At 33.6% G+C, this 21,794-nt stretch overlaps 5 protein-coding genes across 13 annotated transcripts; 2 read left to right on the top strand and 3 right to left on the bottom strand.

The window, feature by feature from the left end:
• Nucleotides 1–1,382: 1,382 nt before the first annotated feature.
• On the bottom strand, nt 1,383–6,285 carry LOC145963485 (tubulin alpha-1 chain). 2 transcript variants are annotated; one of them, XM_083085483.1, is made up of 3 exons: nt 6,099–6,285; nt 2,963–3,185; nt 1,383–2,867 (listed from the first exon to the last, which is right to left on the bottom strand). In XM_083085483.1, exons 2-3 carry the CDS (start codon nt 3,081–3,083, stop codon nt 1,741–1,743), a joined length of 1,248 nt encoding a protein of 415 aa, XP_082941609.1. In that variant the 5' UTR covers nt 3,084–3,185; nt 6,099–6,285; the 3' UTR covers nt 1,383–1,740. The 2 variants fall into 2 exon arrangements, with proteins under 2 accessions (XP_082941609.1, XP_082941608.1); XM_083085482.1 differs by lacking the exon at nt 6,099–6,285 and adding an exon at nt 3,762–3,995.
• Nucleotides 4,646–9,559, top strand: LOC145963487 (E3 ubiquitin-protein ligase TM129). Of its 3 annotated transcripts, none has more exons than XM_083085489.1 (7): nt 4,646–4,772; nt 7,460–7,715; nt 7,819–8,068; nt 8,165–8,354; nt 8,423–8,617; nt 8,718–8,863; nt 8,962–9,559. In XM_083085489.1, the coding sequence occupies exons 2-7, from the start codon at nt 7,514–7,516 to the stop codon at nt 9,083–9,085; spliced, it is 1,107 nt and encodes a 368-aa protein (XP_082941615.1). In that variant the 5' UTR covers nt 4,646–4,772; nt 7,460–7,513; the 3' UTR covers nt 9,086–9,559. The 3 variants fall into 3 exon arrangements, with proteins under 3 accessions (XP_082941615.1, XP_082941612.1, XP_082941611.1); XM_083085486.1 differs by lacking the exon at nt 4,646–4,772 and adding an exon at nt 6,951–7,377; XM_083085485.1 differs by lacking the exon at nt 4,646–4,772 and adding an exon at nt 6,953–7,362.
• On the bottom strand, nt 8,664–13,929 carry Rpii140 (RNA polymerase II subunit RpII140). Its single transcript, XM_083085472.1, has 7 exons — nt 13,827–13,929; nt 11,744–13,679; nt 11,449–11,671; nt 10,900–11,361; nt 10,456–10,798; nt 10,093–10,351; nt 8,664–10,013 (listed from the first exon to the last, which is right to left on the bottom strand). Exons 1-7 carry the CDS (start codon nt 13,852–13,854, stop codon nt 9,728–9,730), a joined length of 3,537 nt encoding a protein of 1,178 aa, XP_082941598.1. The 5' UTR covers nt 13,855–13,929; the 3' UTR covers nt 8,664–9,727.
• A 176-nt stretch (nt 13,930–14,105) lies between these two features.
• LOC145963481 (proline-, glutamic acid- and leucine-rich protein 1) lies at nt 14,106–19,644 on the top strand. 5 transcript variants are annotated; one of them, XR_014436181.1, is made up of 9 exons: nt 14,106–14,284; nt 14,367–14,759; nt 14,899–15,236; nt 15,338–15,514; nt 15,596–15,860; nt 16,030–16,233; nt 16,311–16,603; nt 16,702–17,738; nt 17,898–19,644. XR_014436181.1 is itself a non-coding variant. In XM_083085473.1 (8 exons), the coding sequence occupies exons 1-8, from the start codon at nt 14,234–14,236 to the stop codon at nt 17,636–17,638; spliced, it is 2,658 nt and encodes an 885-aa protein (XP_082941599.1). In that variant the 5' UTR covers nt 14,106–14,233; the 3' UTR covers nt 17,639–19,644. The 5 variants fall into 5 exon arrangements, 2 of the variants coding, with proteins under 2 accessions (XP_082941599.1, XP_082941600.1); XR_014436180.1 differs by having other exon boundaries at nt 16,702–17,747; XR_014436182.1 differs by having other exon boundaries at nt 16,702–18,066; nt 18,570–19,644.
• LOC145963482 (esterase FE4) lies at nt 17,630–21,757 on the bottom strand. Of its 2 annotated transcripts, XM_083085476.1 has the most exons (8): nt 21,710–21,751; nt 20,961–21,326; nt 19,672–19,957; nt 19,395–19,580; nt 19,012–19,291; nt 18,454–18,932; nt 18,093–18,369; nt 17,630–18,010 (listed from the first exon to the last, which is right to left on the bottom strand). In XM_083085476.1, exons 2-8 carry the CDS (start codon nt 21,216–21,218, stop codon nt 17,710–17,712), a joined length of 2,067 nt encoding a protein of 688 aa, XP_082941602.1. In that variant the 5' UTR covers nt 21,219–21,326; nt 21,710–21,751; the 3' UTR covers nt 17,630–17,709. The 2 variants fall into 2 exon arrangements, with proteins under 2 accessions (XP_082941602.1, XP_082941601.1); XM_083085475.1 differs by having other exon boundaries at nt 18,093–18,932; nt 21,710–21,757.
• Nucleotides 21,758–21,794: the final 37 nt, after the last annotated feature.

Here is a 21,794-nt window from a genome sequence, read left to right as displayed (position 1 = left end):
AATTTACATACATTCATTGAAAGATAATAAGATATAAACATGGTAAACTTGAAATTGATCCTAGAGTGGAATCAAGACGCTTTCGTTCAAAAATTTTCAACAAATGCTTCTTTTATATCGGATGAACTTTGACCGAAATTTAACATTTCGAATCGAAATTTGTTATAACGAATATTTGTTGTATATATAGAAAGAGAGCTTGGAACGGTGTATGATTTTTTCCCTCGTTTCCCTTTTTTAAATAAGAAATTAATTGCTTATTGATGTAAAAATGTGTCCTTGTTTCAGCAGTCGATTAGTCTTAGTATTCGAGAAATGTCAATTTTATTCTTTATCGTATTTACGGTAATTAAGTGATTATCCCTTTGATCTGCTTTGATCATTTGCGTGTTACTTGCGATTGAATGACAGTTTTTTAGAATAACTTCAACAAGTCATGTTTAGTCGGATCAAGTAAGAATATTTCTTTTCAGAGTCTTGAAATATTTTTACATTATTAAACAAAGTATTATAAAAAGCACTCAAAGCTACGATCAGAACAATTATCGTGTTTTTCTTCTCTATATTATTTTAGCTTGTTGAAGCTATCGAGGAGTTGTTGTTCAAATTGATAATTCGAGCACTAATGATTACGTTATTCATAATTGATCGCGATCACTTACAACGTATATTTTGTACAAATAAAATCGGCGTTAAACTATCTATATATGACATGTATAATAACGTACGATTATGTACAACTATGTATAATACGATTCGTGTTATACATAGATCGAGAAATATAAGATAATAAAGATATAGTATATATTATTCTCTATCAGTGAGAAAGAGAGAGAAAGAGTATGTTCTGATTATAAATCATTCATGCTCGAAATGGCTAAAGATTAGACGAATAGATAACAAGAGAATGAAAGATACAATACACGCATATATATATGTATATATGCACGTTGCTTTAAAAGTTTTTATCAAGTTTTATGCCTGCGCGAAGCGGCAATATTGCCGCTATGTTTTATTTTATATTGTTTTATTGAATCGTGAAATTAATGTGTTAACGACTATTATTTACCATCGCTATTATTTGGTCTTATTATAAAAGATATTATATTACTATTAATAGAGTATTATATTATTAAGGTCAACTCAATTATCATCGCTATCATTACATCTACAACAAATTGCGAGTTCGTGATTCAATCGAATTCATGTCAAGTTTTCTTCTTCGGATGACGATTCATTGCGAGATCGTATGATTTTATACGCTGACTAGACATCTATGAAAAAATTCGCTCATTTTCCACTTTTTTCTCATTCTTCTCTTCCTATCCTTATAGTATTCGCGTATCATATAATGATTGATAATAACTGTACGATCGAAGACGTATATATTAATGCAATTTATTATATTGTAATGGTTGATATAATATATAAATCATATTACAAAATATACGAGAAAGTATTTTTAGATGTGTGCTTATATACATCTCTTAATAGCGCTGTTTCTTCAAGTAGTCGAGTGATATAACAAAGCGAATACAATCTCCTTGTTGAAGATGTTATATATCGCAAGATACGTAAAAGATCGAATCAGAAAATAAAGTTACCATAGTAGTTTGTTTTATATTCCGTTGCAAGATTAGTCGGAGAAAAGCGATAAGAAAATAACTGGTAACAGGCAAGAGCGCATGGTATAGATATTTGAAATACAAGAGTATACAGAAGAGTAGGAATCGCTAATCTTTAATATTCATCCGCAGCATCTCCCTCGCCCTCGATGGAGTCCATACCGACTTCCTCGTAGTCCTTCTCCAAGGCAGCGAGATCCTCTCGCGCTTCCGAGAACTCGCCCTCTTCCATCCCCTCACCAACGTACCAATGCACGAAGGCTCTCTTTGCGTACATGAGATCGAATTTGTGATCGAGCCGCGCCCAAGCCTCGGCGATCGCCGTTGTATTGGAGAGCATGCATACAGCACGCTGGACCTTGGCAAGATCCCCGCCAGGAACGACAGTCGGTGGCTGGTAATTGATGCCGACCTTGAATCCGGTGGGGCACCAATCGACGAATTGTATACTGCGCTTGGTCTTGATGGTCGCAATCGCCGCATTAACATCCTTCGGTACTACATCGCCTCTGTATAACATGCAGCAAGCCATGTATTTTCCGTGACGCGGGTCGCATTTAACCATCTGATTTGCTGGCTCAAAACAAGAGTTTGTTATCTCGGCGACGGAGAGTTGTTCGTGATAGGCTTTTTCCGCGGATATGACAGGAGCGTAGGTGACTAGAGGAAAATGAATCCTGGGATAGGGTACCAGATTTGTTTGAAATTCCGTCAGATCGACATTGAGTGCGCCGTCGAAGCGTAACGAAGCTGTGATCGAGGATACGATCTGACCGATTAATCGATTCAAATTGGTGTAGGTCGGTCGTTCAATGTCTAAATTACGTCTGCAAATGTCGAATATGGCCTCATTGTCTACCATAAATGCGCAGTCGGAGTGCTCGAGGGTGGTATGCGTCGTGAGGATTGAATTGTACGGTTCGACGACGGCTGTTGAGATTTGAGGCGCCGGATAAATCGCGAACTCCAGCTTCGATTTTTTACCATAATCGACCGATAGTCGTTCCATCAACAGGGACGTGAAACCGGAGCCGGTGCCGCCGCCGAACGAGTGGAAGATTAAAAAGCCCTGTAGTCCCGTGCATTGATCCGCCAGTTTGCGAATGCGATCCAGAACAAGGTCTACTATCTCTTTGCCAATCGTGTAGTGGCCACGCGCATAATTGTTAGCAGCATCCTCTTTGCCGGTGATCATTTGCTCTGGATGAAATAGTTGTCGATAGGTGCCTGTGCGTATCTCATCTAAACGAAGATTTGAAAAGTTTCAATTTCACTTTTTGTCTTAAATTATTCACAATAATAATAATATAATATTGTTATATATTTATCGTACTTACCCACGACGGTGGGTTCAAGATCGACGAAAATAGCTCGAGGTACATACTTTCCAGCACCGGTGTCGCTAAAGAAGGTATTGAAACTGTCGTCACCGCTACCCAGGATCTTATCTGAGGGCATTTGTCCGTTAGGTTGAATGCCATGTTCCAGGCAATACAATTCCCAGCAAGCATTCCCAATTTGTACTCCGGCCTGTCCTACGTGGATGGATATGCACTCACGCTGTAAAAAAATATTACAAGATGTATTGTGGCAGCATTTAAATTTGAGCTTAATTTACTTCTTTTTGTTAAAAGATTTTCTTTAACTACTATCGAATAATGAATATATCTGTAGTCCGAATATAATACGACGTATTATGTATGTCATGTATCTAGAATACTATACAGAGGTGAAATGTAAATAGAATGCAGCTTTTTGTCTCGAAAAAGCTCGGCAAAATTGTCGCGAGCTTTTTTTTGCGTTGTTGCTAATTAAAGACGAAGCGCTAGACGGATCGCGACCTCGACCAGTTTATAAGAATATTAAATTGAGATTTTCTAAATTGAAATCTTTCTCTCTCTCTGAACAATGATAATAAAAGTTGTATTTATTATGTTTCTTTTTTATAGAAAATATATAAAGATGGCTGCGTTCAGCAGAAATAGCTGCTTTGCAACTGTTGTAAAATTCGTGAGCCTGATTGGTGTATGCTCTTAATTTTGACTGAATCTAAGAGCATACACCAATCAGATTCACGAATTTTACACAGTTGCAAAGCAGCTTTTCCTGCTGAACGAAGCCAACGGATTTTCTTACCATGTTGAGAGACGTTTATCGAATTGCGCGACAAAGACTTCTTGCGTCAATCTCTACTAAAGTATTTCCAATAGCCGTTTGAACGAAGCTGGCAATGGAGCTCCTTCGAACGATCTTAACTCACTGAACCGGGCAAACCGGAACGACGGTTATAACGTCTTTTATGGCCTCGGTTTGTACCCGACTTACGCTCCAAGAGCATACGCTGCCATCAATGACCTCGTCACGCTTCGCATCCGGTTACGTCATAGATATATATATACTATACCTAGGGTGCGGTCAAAGTGACGCTGAGGATGCTTTGAAGCGTTTGATTGACCAATCAGGGTAAAAGGAGTAAAGATTTCTGTAACCTGATTGGTCAATCAAACGCTTCAAAGCATCCTCAGCGTCACTTTGACCGCAGCCATAGTAACCCATTGGAATGTATTATATATTATGGTGCGGTTAAGTAAGCGCTACAAGTACTGCAGAGCACTTGTAGCAGCGCTACGGTTGGTTCACCTATCGCTACGGTTGGTTCACCTACCGCTACGAAATGCTACAGTAAACCTTATGACGTCATAAAATACGTTATATTTGCTACGAAGATGCTACAAACGCATCTCCTCATAAGGTTTAGCTGTAGCGTAGCCTGGTTCATTTGTGTAGCAATTATAGTACTCGTAGCATTCGTGAACCACTCCTCTGAAGGTATTTGGAGCGTAGCGCTCAGAGCATTTGGTAGCGTTTACTGAACCGCATCCTTAATCGCAACTATAGCATATGACACTTTTCAAGATATATACACATATAAGGTTTGTTCTTTTTAGCTGAACTGGCTGCACTAGTTCAGAAAGTGTACACTGAAACGTTCTTTTTAGTAGAAGTGACGTCAGATACTGCTGTTCTTTTCAGCAGTGCAATGCTGTTCAGTGCAACAGTTCACTGCACTGCCTGCCCTAGGTCTTGAGGTAGTGCAGCAGTGCAGTTCAATATGGCGATTTATTTAAACACAAACAGCAGTTTAAGGTATAATTAATAACGCATTAATTGCGAAAAAGAAGACATAATAGTCATGTAAATAACATTAATATAAAGAATATAGATAAAAACAATTATTAATTATAGTAACAGGAACGCCGAGTTATACTCTATGCGAAATAATTTACTGCGTTGCTAGTGTATCCATTCTGGTATCACTGGTCTAGGGTACAGTATATGTCTATGGGTTACGTAGGAGTAGGATTAAGGCCATCACACATAAAATTCCATAAGCACGTAAGACGTAAGAGTTAAGGAAATCGACCAATTGGAGGGGCCAATACTCGACCGTGATTGGTCGATTTCCTTACGCTTACGTCTTACGTGCTTATGGAATTTTATGTGTGATGGCCTTTACGCAATCACATTTGCAATTATAATCATAATCATGCGAACGTTATAAAGTTCAATCACTTTTTTTGCATTATTTTGTAATTAGCGATAGAATCCGCAAAAACATCGTTTACTGATTGTACGTGGCTTCTTTAAATATCTTTCGATCATTCTAATAATAATATTTCTGTAATATTTCTGCGTTTTCTGCATATGCATTGCGATTTACTTATCTCTTATTTTTGTACGTTTTCTGGAAAAAGCTATAAAGTGTAAACCAAAAAGATTGTCGCTAGTCGAAAACGATTTAAACGAACCAGATAATTTTAGAGAACACTGCCCCAGGTAGAACATGAAACTCATAATGACATCATTATGACGTCACCTAAAAATCATTTTTAAGTCATAGAAAAATCATGATCTCATTTGATATACTTTTGGCAATGTTTTGGTGACTTATTTATATATATATAAATAAGTATATTACGCAATTACTTATTTATTTAATTATTCATGTATATTTTAATTATATTTAAGCAACATAATCTTTTTAAAATTATATAATGCGATTATTGAACTTAAAAATTTATGATTCTTTTTGTCATCTTTAACTCATTTTTTAATCATTTTTGTTTAGGTAACTTTTAAGTGATAAATAAAATTATGATGACGTCATAATGATGTCATTATGAGTTTCATGTTCTACCTGGGTGTGCTGCAAATATCATAGAGAATAATGAACTCTATAGCTATTAAACGTGTATATGTATATGTGTTTCCGTTCTAGAATAATCAGTGTATTATTCTTATAATGTTTCTATTGTATCCCTTGATTATAACGAATCATTTTACAAAAAATAAAACAATATTGGACGTGCGACGCGAATCATCAGCAATCATCAGTAGCTATTCTTTCCATATATAAAATGCTCTTGAGATATATTTTTTTCAAATACATGTTTTTCAACTTGATATAGCTACCTTTACTGTGGGTGAATTGAAGTGGATGCATTGCCTATTTATTGTCGGTTCGATCGAGCGAAAAGGCGATAGCGAGACAACATGGATGTAGGTGTAGCAGTATCCTTATAAGGCGGGGCAAACTGGCGACGTTCATATTCTCAATGGAGAGTAGGTCGCGACGGGAATCATGTAACTTCCTGTAATCGTGTAACGAACCTTCGAACGAGCAGCCTATCACATTTATAGAGCGCGTGTAATACAACCTGGAACGTACTTTAATTTTTAGTTTAGTTTTAATATTTTAAAATCCCGAAAATAATCTATTATTTTTTTACACAAAATCATTCCTACTCAGAAAAGTGTGATTAATTACTGCCATATTGATTAATATGATTGATCATGCATATTATTATGTTTGTAATACAACAATAATTGTTGATAATATGACAGCAACTTTGCAAATTAGCTATCTGAGTCTATATAAATATTATATATTGTGATGATGAAAATAATTTATATTACACTCCTTCTTTCCATATACATATGGATACACACACACACATAGTAAAATATGTTAGCTCAATACTTTAAAATATTGTGTATTGTCTGAATGTTTTAACACAAATATTTTGCAAACATTTTGAAAATGTTATCTGAGAGATAGTATAATCTTTTTAAACGATGTAAAATTATTTTATCAGAATTATATTACTCCGAATACTTGTTGAATGTTTTGCTAGGACAGTTTGATAAATGTTATCAATGTTAAAAACTACATATTGGAAATATTAGATGTTATTGAACATTGTGATAATGTCACCTTAATGATTTCTTGTTTACTGAATAGAAGCTAGACACTAATATTTTTTATACGTAAAATATTTGGGAGATACATTTTTCCAAATACATAAACATCTTACTAACATCTGACATATCGCCATATGTTGATGCACATGACCGGCCTGGTGGGAATAAATTCAAACTATTTTGCAACAGTGGGTAAATTTGTATTCGAGAGATGTCGATAATTAAGTTTACGACATTAACAGCATGCATGTTGATGATCAGTGATAAATAGGTGTAGTCTAACCTATAATCATCGACAGGGAAAAAATATATGTGTGTATAGAATTTTAATATAATATAAACAAACGTATATATCCGATGTTGTAAAATCGAATAGGAAATTCTCGTATCAGCCTAGGCCGAATCTAGGTCTCAGTCACCGACTTCCATGGATTCCAGTGATTTTATAGACATGCTGTAAAGGAATATATTGGATGTAATCCATCATCATGTTATTATTCTTTATTTGTAGTTTAAAGGAAGGTGGAAAAAGAATTGTGTGCTAAAAGAACTTACGAAATATAATATTGCAGCGCGCTTAGATCATTACGCTGGCTGTCAGAAGTCTTCTCTTCGATGAAAAAGCAATGTCTGCTTTAATTTTCTACACTTTATTTTATCTTCTGATGTCCGGATGTATCGTCTATCCGCCAACGGAATTCGTCTCGGCGGGACTGACTGTGAAAGACATTTTCGCCAATTGGCTCGGTAGCGAAAATGAGTTTTTTATACAGTATCATATTAGAAGAAGCATAGTTACATTACTCGTACACTCTATGCTCCCTTTAGGTAATGCACAGTTTTTTTAACTTGGGTTTAATCACCCTTGTTTCTGTCATTCTAAATTTTCACAGATTTGTATATAACTTTTTCTCTTTTTTCTTTTACACAGGCTATATTTTAGGATTAATTTTCTTCGGTCATGTAGACGCCACAAAATTGTTCCTCGTCGGTGGAAATTTCTTTGGGCTATTGATTGCTTTTTGCTTTACGATCGGTCCGCTTTACATATTAAATAAGGTCTTTGAATGGTCCTCGCACGATTGGGCCACGCATCCGATAGCGCAAAATCTTTCTGTATACAGTAATAATAATATGTCATGGACGTCTGTCGCCTCTGACATCAATGTAGAATATCGAAGGTTCATTCAGAAGAAATATTCTTATTTATTAATGACTTTTAAATAGTATTATAAGTACCTGGATTTATTATTTAAAATAATACAATTTTATTTTAGAGTAGATAAAATTGTTATCGTCACAAGTAGTGTAACTCGTATTGTAGCAACGGACAATTGGATTATTAAGATTACACCTTATAAGTTGCAAGTGGCGCATCAAAGTGATGCAACTCTAATTGTGAATAAGAGCGACACACACTTAATGTCACCAACAACGAGAGATCAAGTTCAATTTATCAATATACAGGTATAACAATAATATTATATATAAATTAACATTTAAATTAATAGAATCTTATACACATAATTTTGCAGGTGAAACCCACACGGGCAATGGCAGAAGCATTTGATATAAGATTAAATGCATTGGATTTTAAAGATTTGCAAGATAAAGTTTCGCGACCAATTATTGTACTGCAAAATATAACATTTCACAGAACTTTGCTCGATAGATTTATCGATACTTTCAAAGAGGAAGTTAATAGAAATCCAGCCTACGATACTACCCAGGTATCAAGTGACGTGATTGTTCTAGTTCAATTATTTTTTATTTAAATTCTCTTAAAACTCGTTTTTAATTATTGATTTGTACATGTATATATATATATAGGAACTGGATCAATGCATTGGATGCATGCAAGCATCTTCAAATATAAAATTGAACAGATTATGCAGCAATGCCGAAAGTAGAGATTCTGACGGTTGTACGACATGTTACTGTCGTCCAATGTGGTGTATAGAATGTATGGCAAAATGGTTAATATCTTTTATTTCCATTATTATTTTCAATTATTCTTATTTGTGCTAAATCATGTAGCTAAAGTATATTCTTAATAAACTTATTATTATTTAAGGTTTGCTTCGAGGCAAGATGAGAATGCACCAGAAACATGGTTGTCCTCCAAATGTACTTGCCCTGTCTGTAGAGCAAAATTTTGTATCTTAGATGTATGTCACGTAAGAACTTTGAACCATTAATGTTTCAATATGTTGGATTATTTTCATTAAACAAACTTTAATGTTATATCTTTTTTTTGGAAATAATTTTCAACAGAATAACACATTAAATTAACAGTTTCCATGTAGATTTTATGTAGATGTTTAGACTACATCTTGTTCATGCAGTAATGACAATTAAGAAAAAAACATATATATACATATATGTATATATATTAACATGTTTTTTTATCATATGAAGATATGCATGTGTGTGAGTGCGTGCCTTTATATTTGTGTGTATCTATTTTTAGTATCAATTATCGCACAATTAAATTATAATGCAATCGATTAATATGAAGAATACAGCTCAATGCTTCTGTAACATTAATAATTAGCAAAATCATTTGCTTCATTTTTTTATCACAAAAAATTATCGCTAAAATATCGTGAAAAGTTTAATGTACAATAAAATATTGTTATTTTGTTATTAATAAAAATACTCCTTGATCATAATATCTTATTATTAATAAATACTTCTTGACCATAATATCTTTTCAGAAATATATGAAAAATCGTTTACTAAATAATTCACCTCACATATTTCATTACACAACAATATTGTATACAATCTGTATATATAACTGAAGATATTTTATTTATATGTAGAATAAACTAAAGGTATTAATGTATCATAAGTCTGGGTGCAATATTCATTGCCATGAGTTCCTGGAAGAGCAATTTTGCTGCATATGGTAGTCGAATTTGGGAAATTTGTGTTTTGTTTTTACATCCTTTACATTCAAAAGTATTGTTTCGTAAATTCGCTATGGCAATCAAACCACAGAAATTACAGATATGAATTCGATATGGATCTGATACTTCAAAGAGACGCTCTCGCAGAAACTGTGCCGCACCGTGAGAAATTTGACAATCCCGTTCCATTTCTCCAAAACGAAGTCCTCCATCCCTATATAAATATATGGACATATGAGTATTTATATACAACAGAAAAAATTATGTTAGAGACTAATAGTATGCGTAATTACCTTGCTCGTCCTTCCATAGGTTGTCTAACTAAAATTTGCACAGGTCCTCTCGCCCTACTGTGAATTTTATCGTCTACCATGTGTTTCAAACGTTGATAATACGTCGGTCCTAAAAAGACTTGCGCATTAATCTTGCGACCTGTGTGTCCATTGTACATAACTTCGTTTCCTCGCAACTGATAACCATATTCTTGTAAAAGCGTGGAGATCTTTTGCACATTTACAGCATCATTAAATGGGGTAGCATCACCAATCTCTCCTAAAAATACACATTAGAAAAATATATATATATATATATATAATCTTATTTAAATTAAAATGAAAATTATATATTATTTTTATGAATAAAAAACTATACATTACCTTTATTGGCAGACACTTTTCCTTGTATGCACTCTATCAAGTGACCAATAGTCATACGAGAAGGGATAGCATGGGGGTTGATAATAATATCGGGAGTAAGTCCCTCGCATGAGAACGGCATGTCTTCTTGTCTATACTGAATGCCGCATGTACCCTTTTGTCCGTGACGTGAGGCAAATTTGTCACCAATTTGTGGAATACGTACACTGCGTACTCGAATTTTGCAAAATTTATATCCTTCACTGTTCAATGTTAACATCACTTGATCGACTATGCCAGTCTCACTGTTTCGTAAGAAAGTCGAAGCATCCCGTTTTGTAAAACGTTTCGTTGTACTATCTAACTGAAAGTATAAACGAAAGAGATAAAATATCGTCTAATACCTCACTATCTTTATTAATTAAATAATACAATATTTGTTATTATAGAAGTCAATCAACTTACCTCGTCGTCTGTTTCTGGCAAAGTAATTGTTTTTCCTATAATTACATCATCGCCCGATACTCGAATACCAGGAGCAATGATTCCATCATCATCCAATTTATCGTATATAGCGTTACGCATTCCTTGACAAGTTAAACGCGAAGGTTTTTCAAACTGTTCTTCCTGATCACCAATCTTTTTTGACTCGGCCTCTTTGTAAGAACGATAAAACACCGATCTAAAGAAGCCTCTTTCGACAGCGCTCGCATTTAAAATAACGCTATCTTCTTGATTATATCCCGTATAACACAGGATTGCGACGATGCTATTGATACCCGCTGGTAATTCACGGAATCTAAGATATTCCATGGATCTCGTCGTAACCAGAGGTTTATGAGGATAATACAATACGTGAGCTAAAGTATCCATACGCACGTGAAAATTTGTAATATATACACCCATAGCTTGTTTACCCATAGCACTCTGAAAAATGATATAGCTGTTTTTATACTATATTTTGCAAATAGATGGAAAGGTCAAAGAAAAATGTATATATAATAAATTAGATACCTGATAAGTATTTCTAGGACTTTGATTATGATCGGGGAATGGTATAATGGAGGCGCATACGCCCAAGATCATCGCTGGATGAATTTCACAGTGCGTATATGTTGTACAATATGCGTATTCTTTTTCTTGTTTAAGGTCATCAGGCGACATGGCTATCATAACAGTTTCTTCTTCCAATGTGTCTATATATTCTACTACACCACTACCTACTAACTCTTGCCACCTGTAACATGATATAATTAATGTGCATTTCCATAACAATTAAAGAAGCAAATGAATCATATCAAGCGCTTACCCGTCATTATTATAATCTCTTTCTTTCAACATATCAATGTGTCTCTTTTTTAATAACAGATTCTGTCCTTCTACTATAAGCAAAGGTCTACTGATCCTGCCAGCATCGGTGTATATTCTTATCTCACGATCTCTGATATCACGAATCATGGATACTTCCGATACAATGATGTCCATTTGTCTTCTCAACTTGCGTAAAGTAGCCATTAATTGATCTGGATCTCTGTGAATACCAACCCAGCATCCGTTCACAAATATCTTCGTAGCATCGGCAATAGCACTAGGTGCTATCTCTTCGAGGTTCTCCATGGACCACTCCTCCAAGAATTCGAGAATAGGAGAAGGCTGTGAGCCGACGCTTATGTACGCCATCAGGGCTAAATTTTTCACCAATCCTACAGCAGCACCTTCGGGAGTTTCCGCAGGGCAAAGCATACCCCACAATGTATTGTGTAATTGTCGTGGTTTGGCAAGTTTACCATCTCTTCCAATAGGAGAGTTTACTCGTCTTAAGTGTGATAACGTCGATGCAAAAGTCAATCTATTCAATACTTGTGATACGCCCGCTCTTGCCTGATGCGCTTTCTTCTGATCACCCCAATTCCCCGTAGCGAGTGAATATCTTAAGCCGTCGGTGATAATTTTCGTCTTAATAGCTAGTTCAAGATTAAAGTCTTTTCCTCGATCTATAAATTTCTGTGCATACAAACGTACTTCTTTCATCAGATTTTTAAATAACCCACGAAATAGAAATGCCAATAAAGGCCCGGCCAGATCCAATCTTTTATTGCCATAATGATCACGATCGTCTAATTCTCTTCGTCCTAGAGACGCTGATAATAATCTGTGTACCATGTAACCAAGGAAATAAGCTTTTTTAGTTTCACAGAAATCGCTTATGCCAACATGTGGTAGCATCTCTTTTTGTAAAATTTCTCTGGCATATTTAATTCGTTTTTCTTTAGTTACACCCGGCTTGGCACCTCTCGTACCAATAAAATTCAAGGCAACATTTTGTTCCTGTATAACAAAAGCTTCGTCTAAAGATGGTTTTACCATTTCCATCATTTCTGGATCATCGAAATCGTAAATAATGTGTTCGAGGATGTCACGGTCAGCTACAAATCCAAGAGCTCGGAAAACTACCATTATAGGTATTTCTTGCTTGATGTAGGGAATGATGGCAATGATGCGTTGACCTATCGCAGATTTTTTAATACTAGCACCACTCTTGGCCATCATATTAATCCATAAAGTTGAAGTAGGTCGCGAACTGTGTTCCAAACAAGATCTGATTTCCGCCTTGTAAGCATATTTACCATCTTTCATGCTGAATACATAAACAGTATTTGTTGCCATTTTCTCTTGTGCTATAAGAACCTTTTCTGAACCGTTAATAATGAAATATCCACCGGGATCTAACGGACATTCGTTTAATTCTGTTAAATCGCGATCGGATAAGCCAGCGAGCAAGCAATATTTTGATCTTAACATAATTGGTATTTTGCCAATAAATGTTTTCTGATGCTGGGTCTCCACAGGGTCCTCGCCATCTTTTACAATGGTCTTAGTAATGTCTACGTACAATGGTGCGGAATATGTTAAATTTCTCAGTCTGGCTTCATTAGGCATCATAGGAGATGGAGCACCATCTTTCTCCCAATGAGTCGGTTTGGATAAATAAATTTGTTCGAATTTCAATAAGTGCCTGACAGGATTTTCTATTTCGCCCGTAGTATGTTGTGCTTCCGCTTGCAAATCAATTTGTGGTGAATCTTCTACTATGCGTTGAACAGACATTTCGATGAATTCGTCGAAACTATCTAGTTGTTGCCGTACAAGTCCTTTCTCATCAAAATACGCATTAATAAGGATCCAACAGGCTTCTTGCCAAAGTTTCGACGAAATTTCTTCCGCATCTTCATCATCATAGTGATCTAGATGGAAAAGGATTTTTTGATTTTTATGAATAAAAAAATGGACTACAGATTAACCGGTAAATTGTAAGTGAACGAGGAAGCACTTATATATAAACGTTTCTTTTTTTGAATTATTTCTTCATTTTATTATTTCTATTCACTTACCATCTTCGAGAGCGAATATATTGCTCATTTTCACTAAAAATATTGTTGATACTTGATACCGAGCAGAACGCAGAACTAGCAGAACGGAAAGAACCTGAAATTATAAAATACTATGAATAGAAGCTACTGATCAAATCCAGCGAAAACTCTTCTAACGCCCTCTGTAGAAGTCGACAGGATAATAGACAGGATAATAGAGATCCTCCAATCAGAGTTGTACCATGAGGAGAGACTCCAATCAGGATTCATATCATTGGTCCCACTCTTCCACTCTTTGTCATATGACCAATTTTCATTCACTCGTATTTTAAAAATATGTGAGTCGAAAGTAACCTCACTTTTCAATTATTACTTTTTTACTACATTTCCCACTTGCGAACGAAAATTCATAAAAGATAAAAGGAAGAATGGAGTTTATGCACCCTGATAGTGACGATGTGCCATTTGATAGCCAAAAGGTATGAAGTATTCTTTGCAAATTTTACAAAAATATTTTTATACAATGTTTACAAATGTACTTTTTAACGTGTTATATTTTAGATCGAAACAGTACAACAGGGTATTATAAAAAGTATAAATTCTCGGTTAAATCAAGCACGATCCGATGGTTTACTCATGCTGGATAGACTTCTGCCTACTTGTTCTAAGGACACATTATCAAAATATGGTTTATTCTGGATAACCAATGCCACTAAAGTAGTGGAAAACATACATAGTAGTATACAAGATTTAACACTGGCATGTAAAGTATTAGGTCCTCTAATTGAACATTGTAAGAATATCCCAGAATTACATAAACAGATTTCCACACGAATTGTTAAACAGATCATAAATGCACTTAGTGCTTTACAAACAAATGCAAAATGTGGAGCGGTGTATTACTTAATAGCTGTTTTGCTATATCATTATCCTGAAGTTTGCGAACGGTTCCAGGTAACAAAATTCATCAAAATTTAATTATTAGCTAAATATTTTATATATAAAATTTTTTGTGAATATTAAATTTATTAAATTAAACAGTTATAAATTTATAAAAATTAAAAATTATATATGAGCGTTTTAATATTTTCAGGAATTGATAAAAAAAATGATATTACTACAAATTGATTCGACTGATGACAATTTGGTTAATGCAAGCGCAAAATGCTATGTTCTTTTTTCTAAAGCAACAGAGCGTTCATTTAAATCAACAGAAGCTACACCTATGTATACCAGATTAATATATAATGAAATGTTGCTTTGTAATAACTTAAATGCTATAATGGATCAATTATTCCGTGAATTAATAGAGCTGAAAAGCATAGATACAAAGCAGGATCTATTAGAATTACCATATATAACTGATAAGAATTATAACAAACAGAAACAAAGATTTTCAAATTTGTGCATCTATCTCTCTTCAATGTTACGGTACTAATCTTAAGTTTATATCACTAAATAATTATTTATATTTCAATATGATCCTCTTTTAAATATAATTCTTGAGATATATAATTGATTTTTAATTGCAGTGGATATGAAGCAAGAAATTCAGTTTTGCCTCAGAATATTTTACAGGTTTTAAATCGGGGATTAATGATTACACCATTAAATTTGAAAACTAAAACTTCTGACGAACAGATGCTATACATAATCTTGCCAAAATTACATATTAGTTTGCTCACAGTTTTAGATGCACTGATAAATGGGTATAAAAGTTAAAATATACATTTATGTTGAATTAATTAACATGTACAGCATGATTTATAATATAAATGTGTGTTTCTCAGATTTGCACAGGAGTTGGTACCTTTTGGGACAACAATATTAGAGTTATTCCAAACAGTATTACAATGGACAAACACTGATTTAAAAAATCAAATAACATTTAGCAATAGTAAACCTTTCAGAAGTGTAAAAATACAGGTTTACAAATGTCTCTGTTCATGGTTGATGAATACTAGTTCATTGTCGGGTATAGAGACAATCGCAAACGAATGTATTAATTCCATATTAAAGGATATAATACCAGAACGAGATCGTATATTATTAACTGTAAGTTTTAGATATGAATTAAACAATGTTTATAAATCTAATTGATACATTAAAGAATTATTAAAGAATCTATATATTATTCATAAACTATAAATTAACCGTGTAATAATGTATATATATTTACTATAAACTATCTAATAAAAAATCATTTTATTATCTTCTGTTTAAGATGCACCAAAAAACGCCGCAATTATCTAAACGGGCCATAAAACGTTTTAAACAAAGTCAGTATGAAAATAGCACAGTTTTGAATAATGGAAAAGATTCTATTAAAAGTGGACATTTAGACCCAGATTTGTGCAGAGAGGCTCTTATTACTTTGTATAATATACTTTCCAGTGGTACAATATTATTAAAAGAAACGTTTTACAAGGTAAATTTATCTAAGTTTACTTTATTATTAACGAAACGGTTCTATGACTAATGATATTTGAATATCTCTTTTTTTAGAACGTTCTGAATACTGTGATACCTTTATTATACAACCTTTATTTAAATTCTTCTGAACAAAGCTTTTATAAAGAAAACCACAAATGTCGCTTGGAACTATTCAAAGTCTTAAAAGCTTTGCTAATGTATCCACATATTACGTTAGCATTTCCAATACAATATTGTTTAGAAATATCACATATGGCAGCTTATGATATTGATATAAACATCATTCAAGAAGCAAAACTTGCATTAGCTGAATTAGAAAAAATTATACATCCTGCTGCACCTACATTACAATTACCTCGACAACAGTAAATATCTCAAGTTTTATTTAATTTTATGTATTATGCGTGAGTGTGTGTGTATAAGAGAGAAATTCTAAACAAAAATATATATTGTTAATTTGCAGGGAACCTGATAATGAATTTGTTTCTGAAAGTCAAGCAGAAGAAGTTGCTATTACTAGCAAGTCAGACAAAAGAAGTTGGACTGAAGATCTTTCAGAAAATGTTTCTGAAAGTCAAACAGAAGAAGTTGCTATTACTAGCAAGTCAGATAAAAGAAGTTGGACTGAAGATCTTTCAGAAAATAATGTAACGTTATCTGTACATAAACGACCAAAAATAATTGCGTCAGAAATAATACAGAATGGAAATAATATCAAATTAATAAAGAAAAAGAGCACATTAAATATAGATAAATCTCAGACAGAGAAGAATTCATATAAAAACATTAGCAAATTAAATAAAAATGATAAAATTGAAGAAGAGCTTCCTAATGATACAGATATAGCATTTATATGTGAACAGCCAAAAATAGTTACTTCAAGATGTACTGAAATAGTTCCAAGTGAAAATACAATAGAATCAATAGAAATAGTTCCGAGTGAAAATACTGCAGAACCAGTAGAAATAGTTCCAAGTAAAAATACTATAAAACTAATAGAAACGAATAATAGTATAATGGATATAGATAAAACTCAGGAAGATGAGAATTTATGTGAAGAAGAAAAAACTGGAAATATATTACAAGAAGAATGTGAAATACACTATAATAAAGAAGAAAATCAGCATAATATTGATAAAATCATAAATTCCACAATTGAAAATAAAGTAGAATGTGAATACATTACACATGTTAACACAGAAGAGAAACAACTCAAAGAAAATTTAATATCATGTACAAATGAAACGGATAAAAAAGTAGTAGATATTTTTCTTCAGAAATTTTCTGAAATTGGTAAAGAAATACATGTGGAGATGAATGATTCAGAAAGTCAAGAAGAATTGGTCAATGCACAGGATCCAAAACCATTTCAAGAAGAAATAAATTGGCAGTTAGATTAATATATATTTTTTATTTGATACATTTATACAATAAAAAGATATGTGTATAAACTAAAAGAAGTTGAACAAATTTAACCAGCGAATGGTATTGACGGTATAGGTACCTTTGGTAATAATCTGCCATTTGTTTTACGTTGTGTAGTATTCCCTTTATTTGGTTCTTTAGTATTTTGATTGGTCGATTGATTCGCGATGTTGAGGTCAGATTTAAGATCAGGAATAAATTCATTCATTGTATTAATAGGTTCTTGAATTACAGATATTGTTCCTGTGGTACCTTGTTTTATTAATTGTAAAGGAGCTTTATATAAACTACACATTGGTGATTGCAATCGTTCTGGCACAACGGTCCACAATCCCATTTCGCAGTATCTAGAACATTAATAGCAAACGGCACGGTTTAATGTACCAGCATGAATATGTAATTCGTAAGTTTTTCGCAGCGCAATTTTACCTAAAATTATTCATGCTTTTCGGATCCGTTGTGATACTAATGAAAGAATTTGTTTTATCTGAGAAATTTGGAATTATATCCGGCATCCAAGCACTGCCATTAGAGCGTATATTCGTAGTAGGTACGCTGCTTCTTGCGAAATTTGCTATCATATCCGTAAAAATTTCGGTTACATTTTCATCCACTTCTTCTACTTCATCGTTGTCGCTTATTTTTTCACCGGTAATTGTATTTCGATTGAATATGAATCCTAAATCGTCTCCGTGATTCAAATTACCTACGAGATAGATAATAATTTCGATGTTATGTATAAATGAATAATTCGATACATTTATTTTATTGTGATTATCATAAATTATACCATTCGATGATTGTTTAGCGTCAACGATTGGCAATCCCGCAAGGAAGTCTTTACCGTAATTTCTTTTTCCTTTATGATCAAAAGTGTATAAAAACGCATTTGCTTTTTTGGACCAGTGATCGACGGTCAGAAATGCAGGAGCATTATAGAGCGAGTCACTCAGAGCTTCTGCAACTCTTCCAATTGTATTCCGCATCTTGCTATCACTTCCAAAGATGTTGAAGTAGCCGCTGAAAGCTTGCGGGATGAAGCGCAAACCGTTTCGCATATTCGGAATAGTCCCTTGCAAATACGGTATGAAATCATTGGTCAAATAATCTGGAGCCATGTTTAGTTTATTTTGCACTTCATTTCTGTATTGACCAAAAACGGCACCCCCCGTTTCATCGCTCATGACTCCCGTCAACAGCGGTATAGATGGAAAATTGCCGAGCTTCAAGGAATCCTCCGGCGACACGGTCATAAAGTTCGGGAGCGATCTTAAAGACGCAATTGCACAATGCGACAATGAATGTGTAAAATTAAAAGGAATTTCAAGAACTCTTGGTGAATTTATACCTTCCGTCATTGGAACCTTCTACGACAGGACCGGATCCGAGTAGATTGGATAAACTGGAGACGAAACCTCGTGCGGCCGCACGAATGTCTTCTAACTCGGAATCAACTCTAATTAATTTTTCCATTGGCAATTCTCGCAGACAGTACACCATTCTTCGAGTATCGTTTATTGGACAGCTATTTCTACGCGCTATATATCTGGCCGTCTCAAAAGGGTTCTTGTCGACAGCGAAGTGAGATAAAATTGAGCCGGACATAGCGATCAAGCCGCTGAAACTATCTGTAAAAGAATGTGATAATTCTCTTTCATTAATCACACTAATAAAAAAATATGTAATGCGCGGTAAATTATATATATTTATGTATAATTGCCAACACATTACTTTCGCAGAATTTTGACAACGATAACATCATGGCAGAACTGGCGCCGGTACCGTGACCGAAGGCTACTATTTTCTTCGGATTACCGCCGAAGAAGTGTATGTAATCCTTCACCCAGTCGATGGCCAGTATCATGTCAAACATCCCGTTGTTTCCCGGCATTTCCGGCGTACCTGTACTCAAAAAACCTGGGAAAAATTTCAATAGAGTCTTATTTTCTTTCTTTGTTATATTACATCAAAATTATATCTATCTGTCTGTAATGCTTCTTTCAGTTACCTAACGTCCCCAATCTATATTGGATAGACACTACAACCATTTTCTTTTTGATCAAATGTCTCATTTCATACTGACACGCTGCACCTCTTCTAAAACCACCTCCATGAATCCATATCAGTACAGGATAACCGTTATTAGTATCTGGCAGTGATGGTGTGAAGATGTTCAGAAAGAGACAATCTTCGCTTCCTATAATTCTGTTGGTTCCATCATAGGCAGGCTGAGGACAAGGAGGTCCCCAAGTAGTGGCGTTATATTCTCCTTCGAGATATACAGGTGAAGCTCGCTGTAAATTTATTTTTCTTACGTGATGTATGTTATTTTAATAACAACGGCTCTATTATTTTGTTTCAAAAAAGAGTAAAAATTATTATTAAAATTAATCAATTTTTTAATTATAATCAATATATAATATGAAAACATATAATTAATATTATATAATAAATCTGTTATATGTAACGATTAATAATAGTTGATAAATTAAATCAAGATTATCTTTACTGATTGATATATAAAAGCGCAGAATTGCATAAAATTAATTAATGTGTGTTGAATAGTGCTTCGCTAATGCTTCGCTATCGCTTTATGCAATATTTAAATTCTAATGCTTGCTTTATTCTACCTTCCGGGCTGGATTGATAATATATATCAAGTTCATTAAATTGGGCTGTTGTGACAGGATACATCAAGAGATAAAAAATGATATTTCCTATTTAATTTCGCACCATCAAGTTTTGTACTAACAATGTATAAAATATATAATAGCGGTTTCTTGTTCTTATATGGAAGAAAGCTATTATTTGCGATTGCTTGTTAAAGCAAAGTACACGTTTACTCGACAGGTCATTGAATTTAATTATTGTACGCATTGTGTTCCTATAGTATCGCAGTATCACATAACGGTTTAGTCACATAATTATTTGCACTTGTAGATGTTACATAAAAAATTTTAATTTAATAAACTCTTTTACGATCAAATATAATTATAATTAATTTCGCACTATCTTTTCAAATTTTAAAATTCTCGAATCTGCATTATTAATAATCATTATTAATAATCTTAATTTTTATTTATAATTCCTCATATTGATGGAAATCATGATTAAATTAAGCATTGATTAAATCTTTTAATTTTTAACAGCATAGAATTAATTGTAATACATTTATTCGATAAATAAATATAACACAAGAGATAAAAATTTTTAATTATGTTAAATGCGCGCGTGAGACATAATTTATATACAAATAATGAATCGTTTTATCGGACAGTATTATATTTTTTGTTTTACCTGAAACCTTGCTCGACCCGTCGGTGGTTCCCCAAATCTGATTCCACGAAAGATGTAGAATCCTTTGTCAGGATCGCGATTGCCGATAATACGCGCGTGTCGATCATTTTTATTCACAAAAACCACCGGATCGTCCTTGGGTGGTTGCGCGGCCGCGATACCGCCGACAATTCTTTTTTGTCTAATCAGATCTACATCTCTTGCATTGATTAACGAGCAAAGTAAAAGAACGAAAAACGAGCCGACGCGTCCATCCATTTCGAACGTATAAATTGAAATGAAAGAACATCGCGAGTTCCTCGTCGATACGAATAAATCTAGTGGGGATATATTATATTGTGGCTTTCAGGTTTTCGCGCAATGTGTCTATAAATTTTATATAATTTTATGTAAATTTTATATTAATATTTTAGCATTTATCGTTTTTCACATACATGTATATTAAAATAATATATAAAAGTTTATATTTAAATAATATAAAATTTTAGATTCTCCTTTTTTTAATAAAAGAATAATTGAATATAAGACAATTTTATAATAAAAAGTGTCAGATTTTATAAGATTAATAAAATATTATTAAAATAATTGGACCATTGATTCCTTTTTGCGTGTAAGCAAATTAAAAAACAAACTTAAAAGGTCGTTTAATATATATTACTTAATTCATATTTTATTTATTAATCTATGTTTATTACAATCTAACGCGTAAAAATATATCACCGAAATGTAATACGTATCAAAGTATGTACAATTCATTATTCAATTCATTATTCAAATATTAAGTTTTGTGCGCGAGCAGCAATCATATGAAATGTCACATTTGGCGGGTTGACA

This window comes from Camponotus vicinus, unplaced genomic scaffold (genome assembly GCF_025532165.1).
Source record: "Camponotus vicinus isolate PSW18456_S1 unplaced genomic scaffold, iyCamVici1.0 SCAF_12, whole genome shotgun sequence".
NCBI classification, from domain to species: domain Eukaryota; kingdom Metazoa; phylum Arthropoda; class Insecta; order Hymenoptera; family Formicidae; genus Camponotus; species Camponotus vicinus.
Note: the sequence above shows the minus strand (reverse complement) of the source record. Positions and strands in the feature narration are given on the sequence as shown.

Coding starts and splice junctions, on each gene's coding strand:
- LOC145963485 (XM_083085482.1), bottom strand. Junction 2,868..2,962: donor TCTTGAACCCACCGTCGTGG/GTAAGTACGATA, acceptor ATCTTCGTTTAG/ATGAGATACGCACAGGCACC.
- LOC145963481 (XM_083085473.1), top strand. CDS start 14,234: ATGGAGTTTATGCACCCTGATAGTGACGATGTGCCATTTGATAGCCAA. Junction 14,285..14,366: donor TGCCATTTGATAGCCAAAAG/GTATGAAGTATT, acceptor GTTATATTTTAG/ATCGAAACAGTACAACAGGG. Junction 15,515..15,595: donor TTAGATGCACTGATAAATGG/GTATAAAAGTTA, acceptor TGTGTTTCTCAG/ATTTGCACAGGAGTTGGTAC.
- Rpii140 (XM_083085472.1), bottom strand. CDS start 13,854: ATGAGCAATATATTCGCTCTCGAAGATG. Junction 11,672..11,743: donor AGAGATTATAATAATGACGG/GTAAGCGCTTGA, acceptor ATCATGTTACAG/GTGGCAAGAGTTAGTAGGTA. Junction 10,014..10,092: donor CCTATGGAAGGACGAGCAAG/GTAATTACGCAT, acceptor ATATTTATATAG/GGATGGAGGACTTCGTTTTG.
- LOC145963487 (XM_083085489.1), top strand. CDS start 7,514: ATGTCTGCTTTAATTTTCTACACTTTATTTTATCTTCTGATGTCCGGA. Junction 8,618..8,717: donor CAGCCTACGATACTACCCAG/GTATCAAGTGAC, acceptor ATATATATATAG/GAACTGGATCAATGCATTGG. Junction 8,864..8,961: donor ATAGAATGTATGGCAAAATG/GTTAATATCTTT, acceptor TTATTATTTAAG/GTTTGCTTCGAGGCAAGATG.
- LOC145963482 (XM_083085475.1), bottom strand. CDS start 21,218: ATGGATGGACGCGTCGGCTCGTTTTTCGTTCTTTTACTTTGCTCGTTA. Junction 19,958..20,960: donor CGGGTCGAGCAAGGTTTCAG/GTAAAACAAAAA, acceptor ATAAATTTACAG/CGAGCTTCACCTGTATATCT. Junction 19,581..19,671: donor ATATAGATTGGGGACGTTAG/GTAACTGAAAGA, acceptor AATTTTTCCCAG/GTTTTTTGAGTACAGGTACG.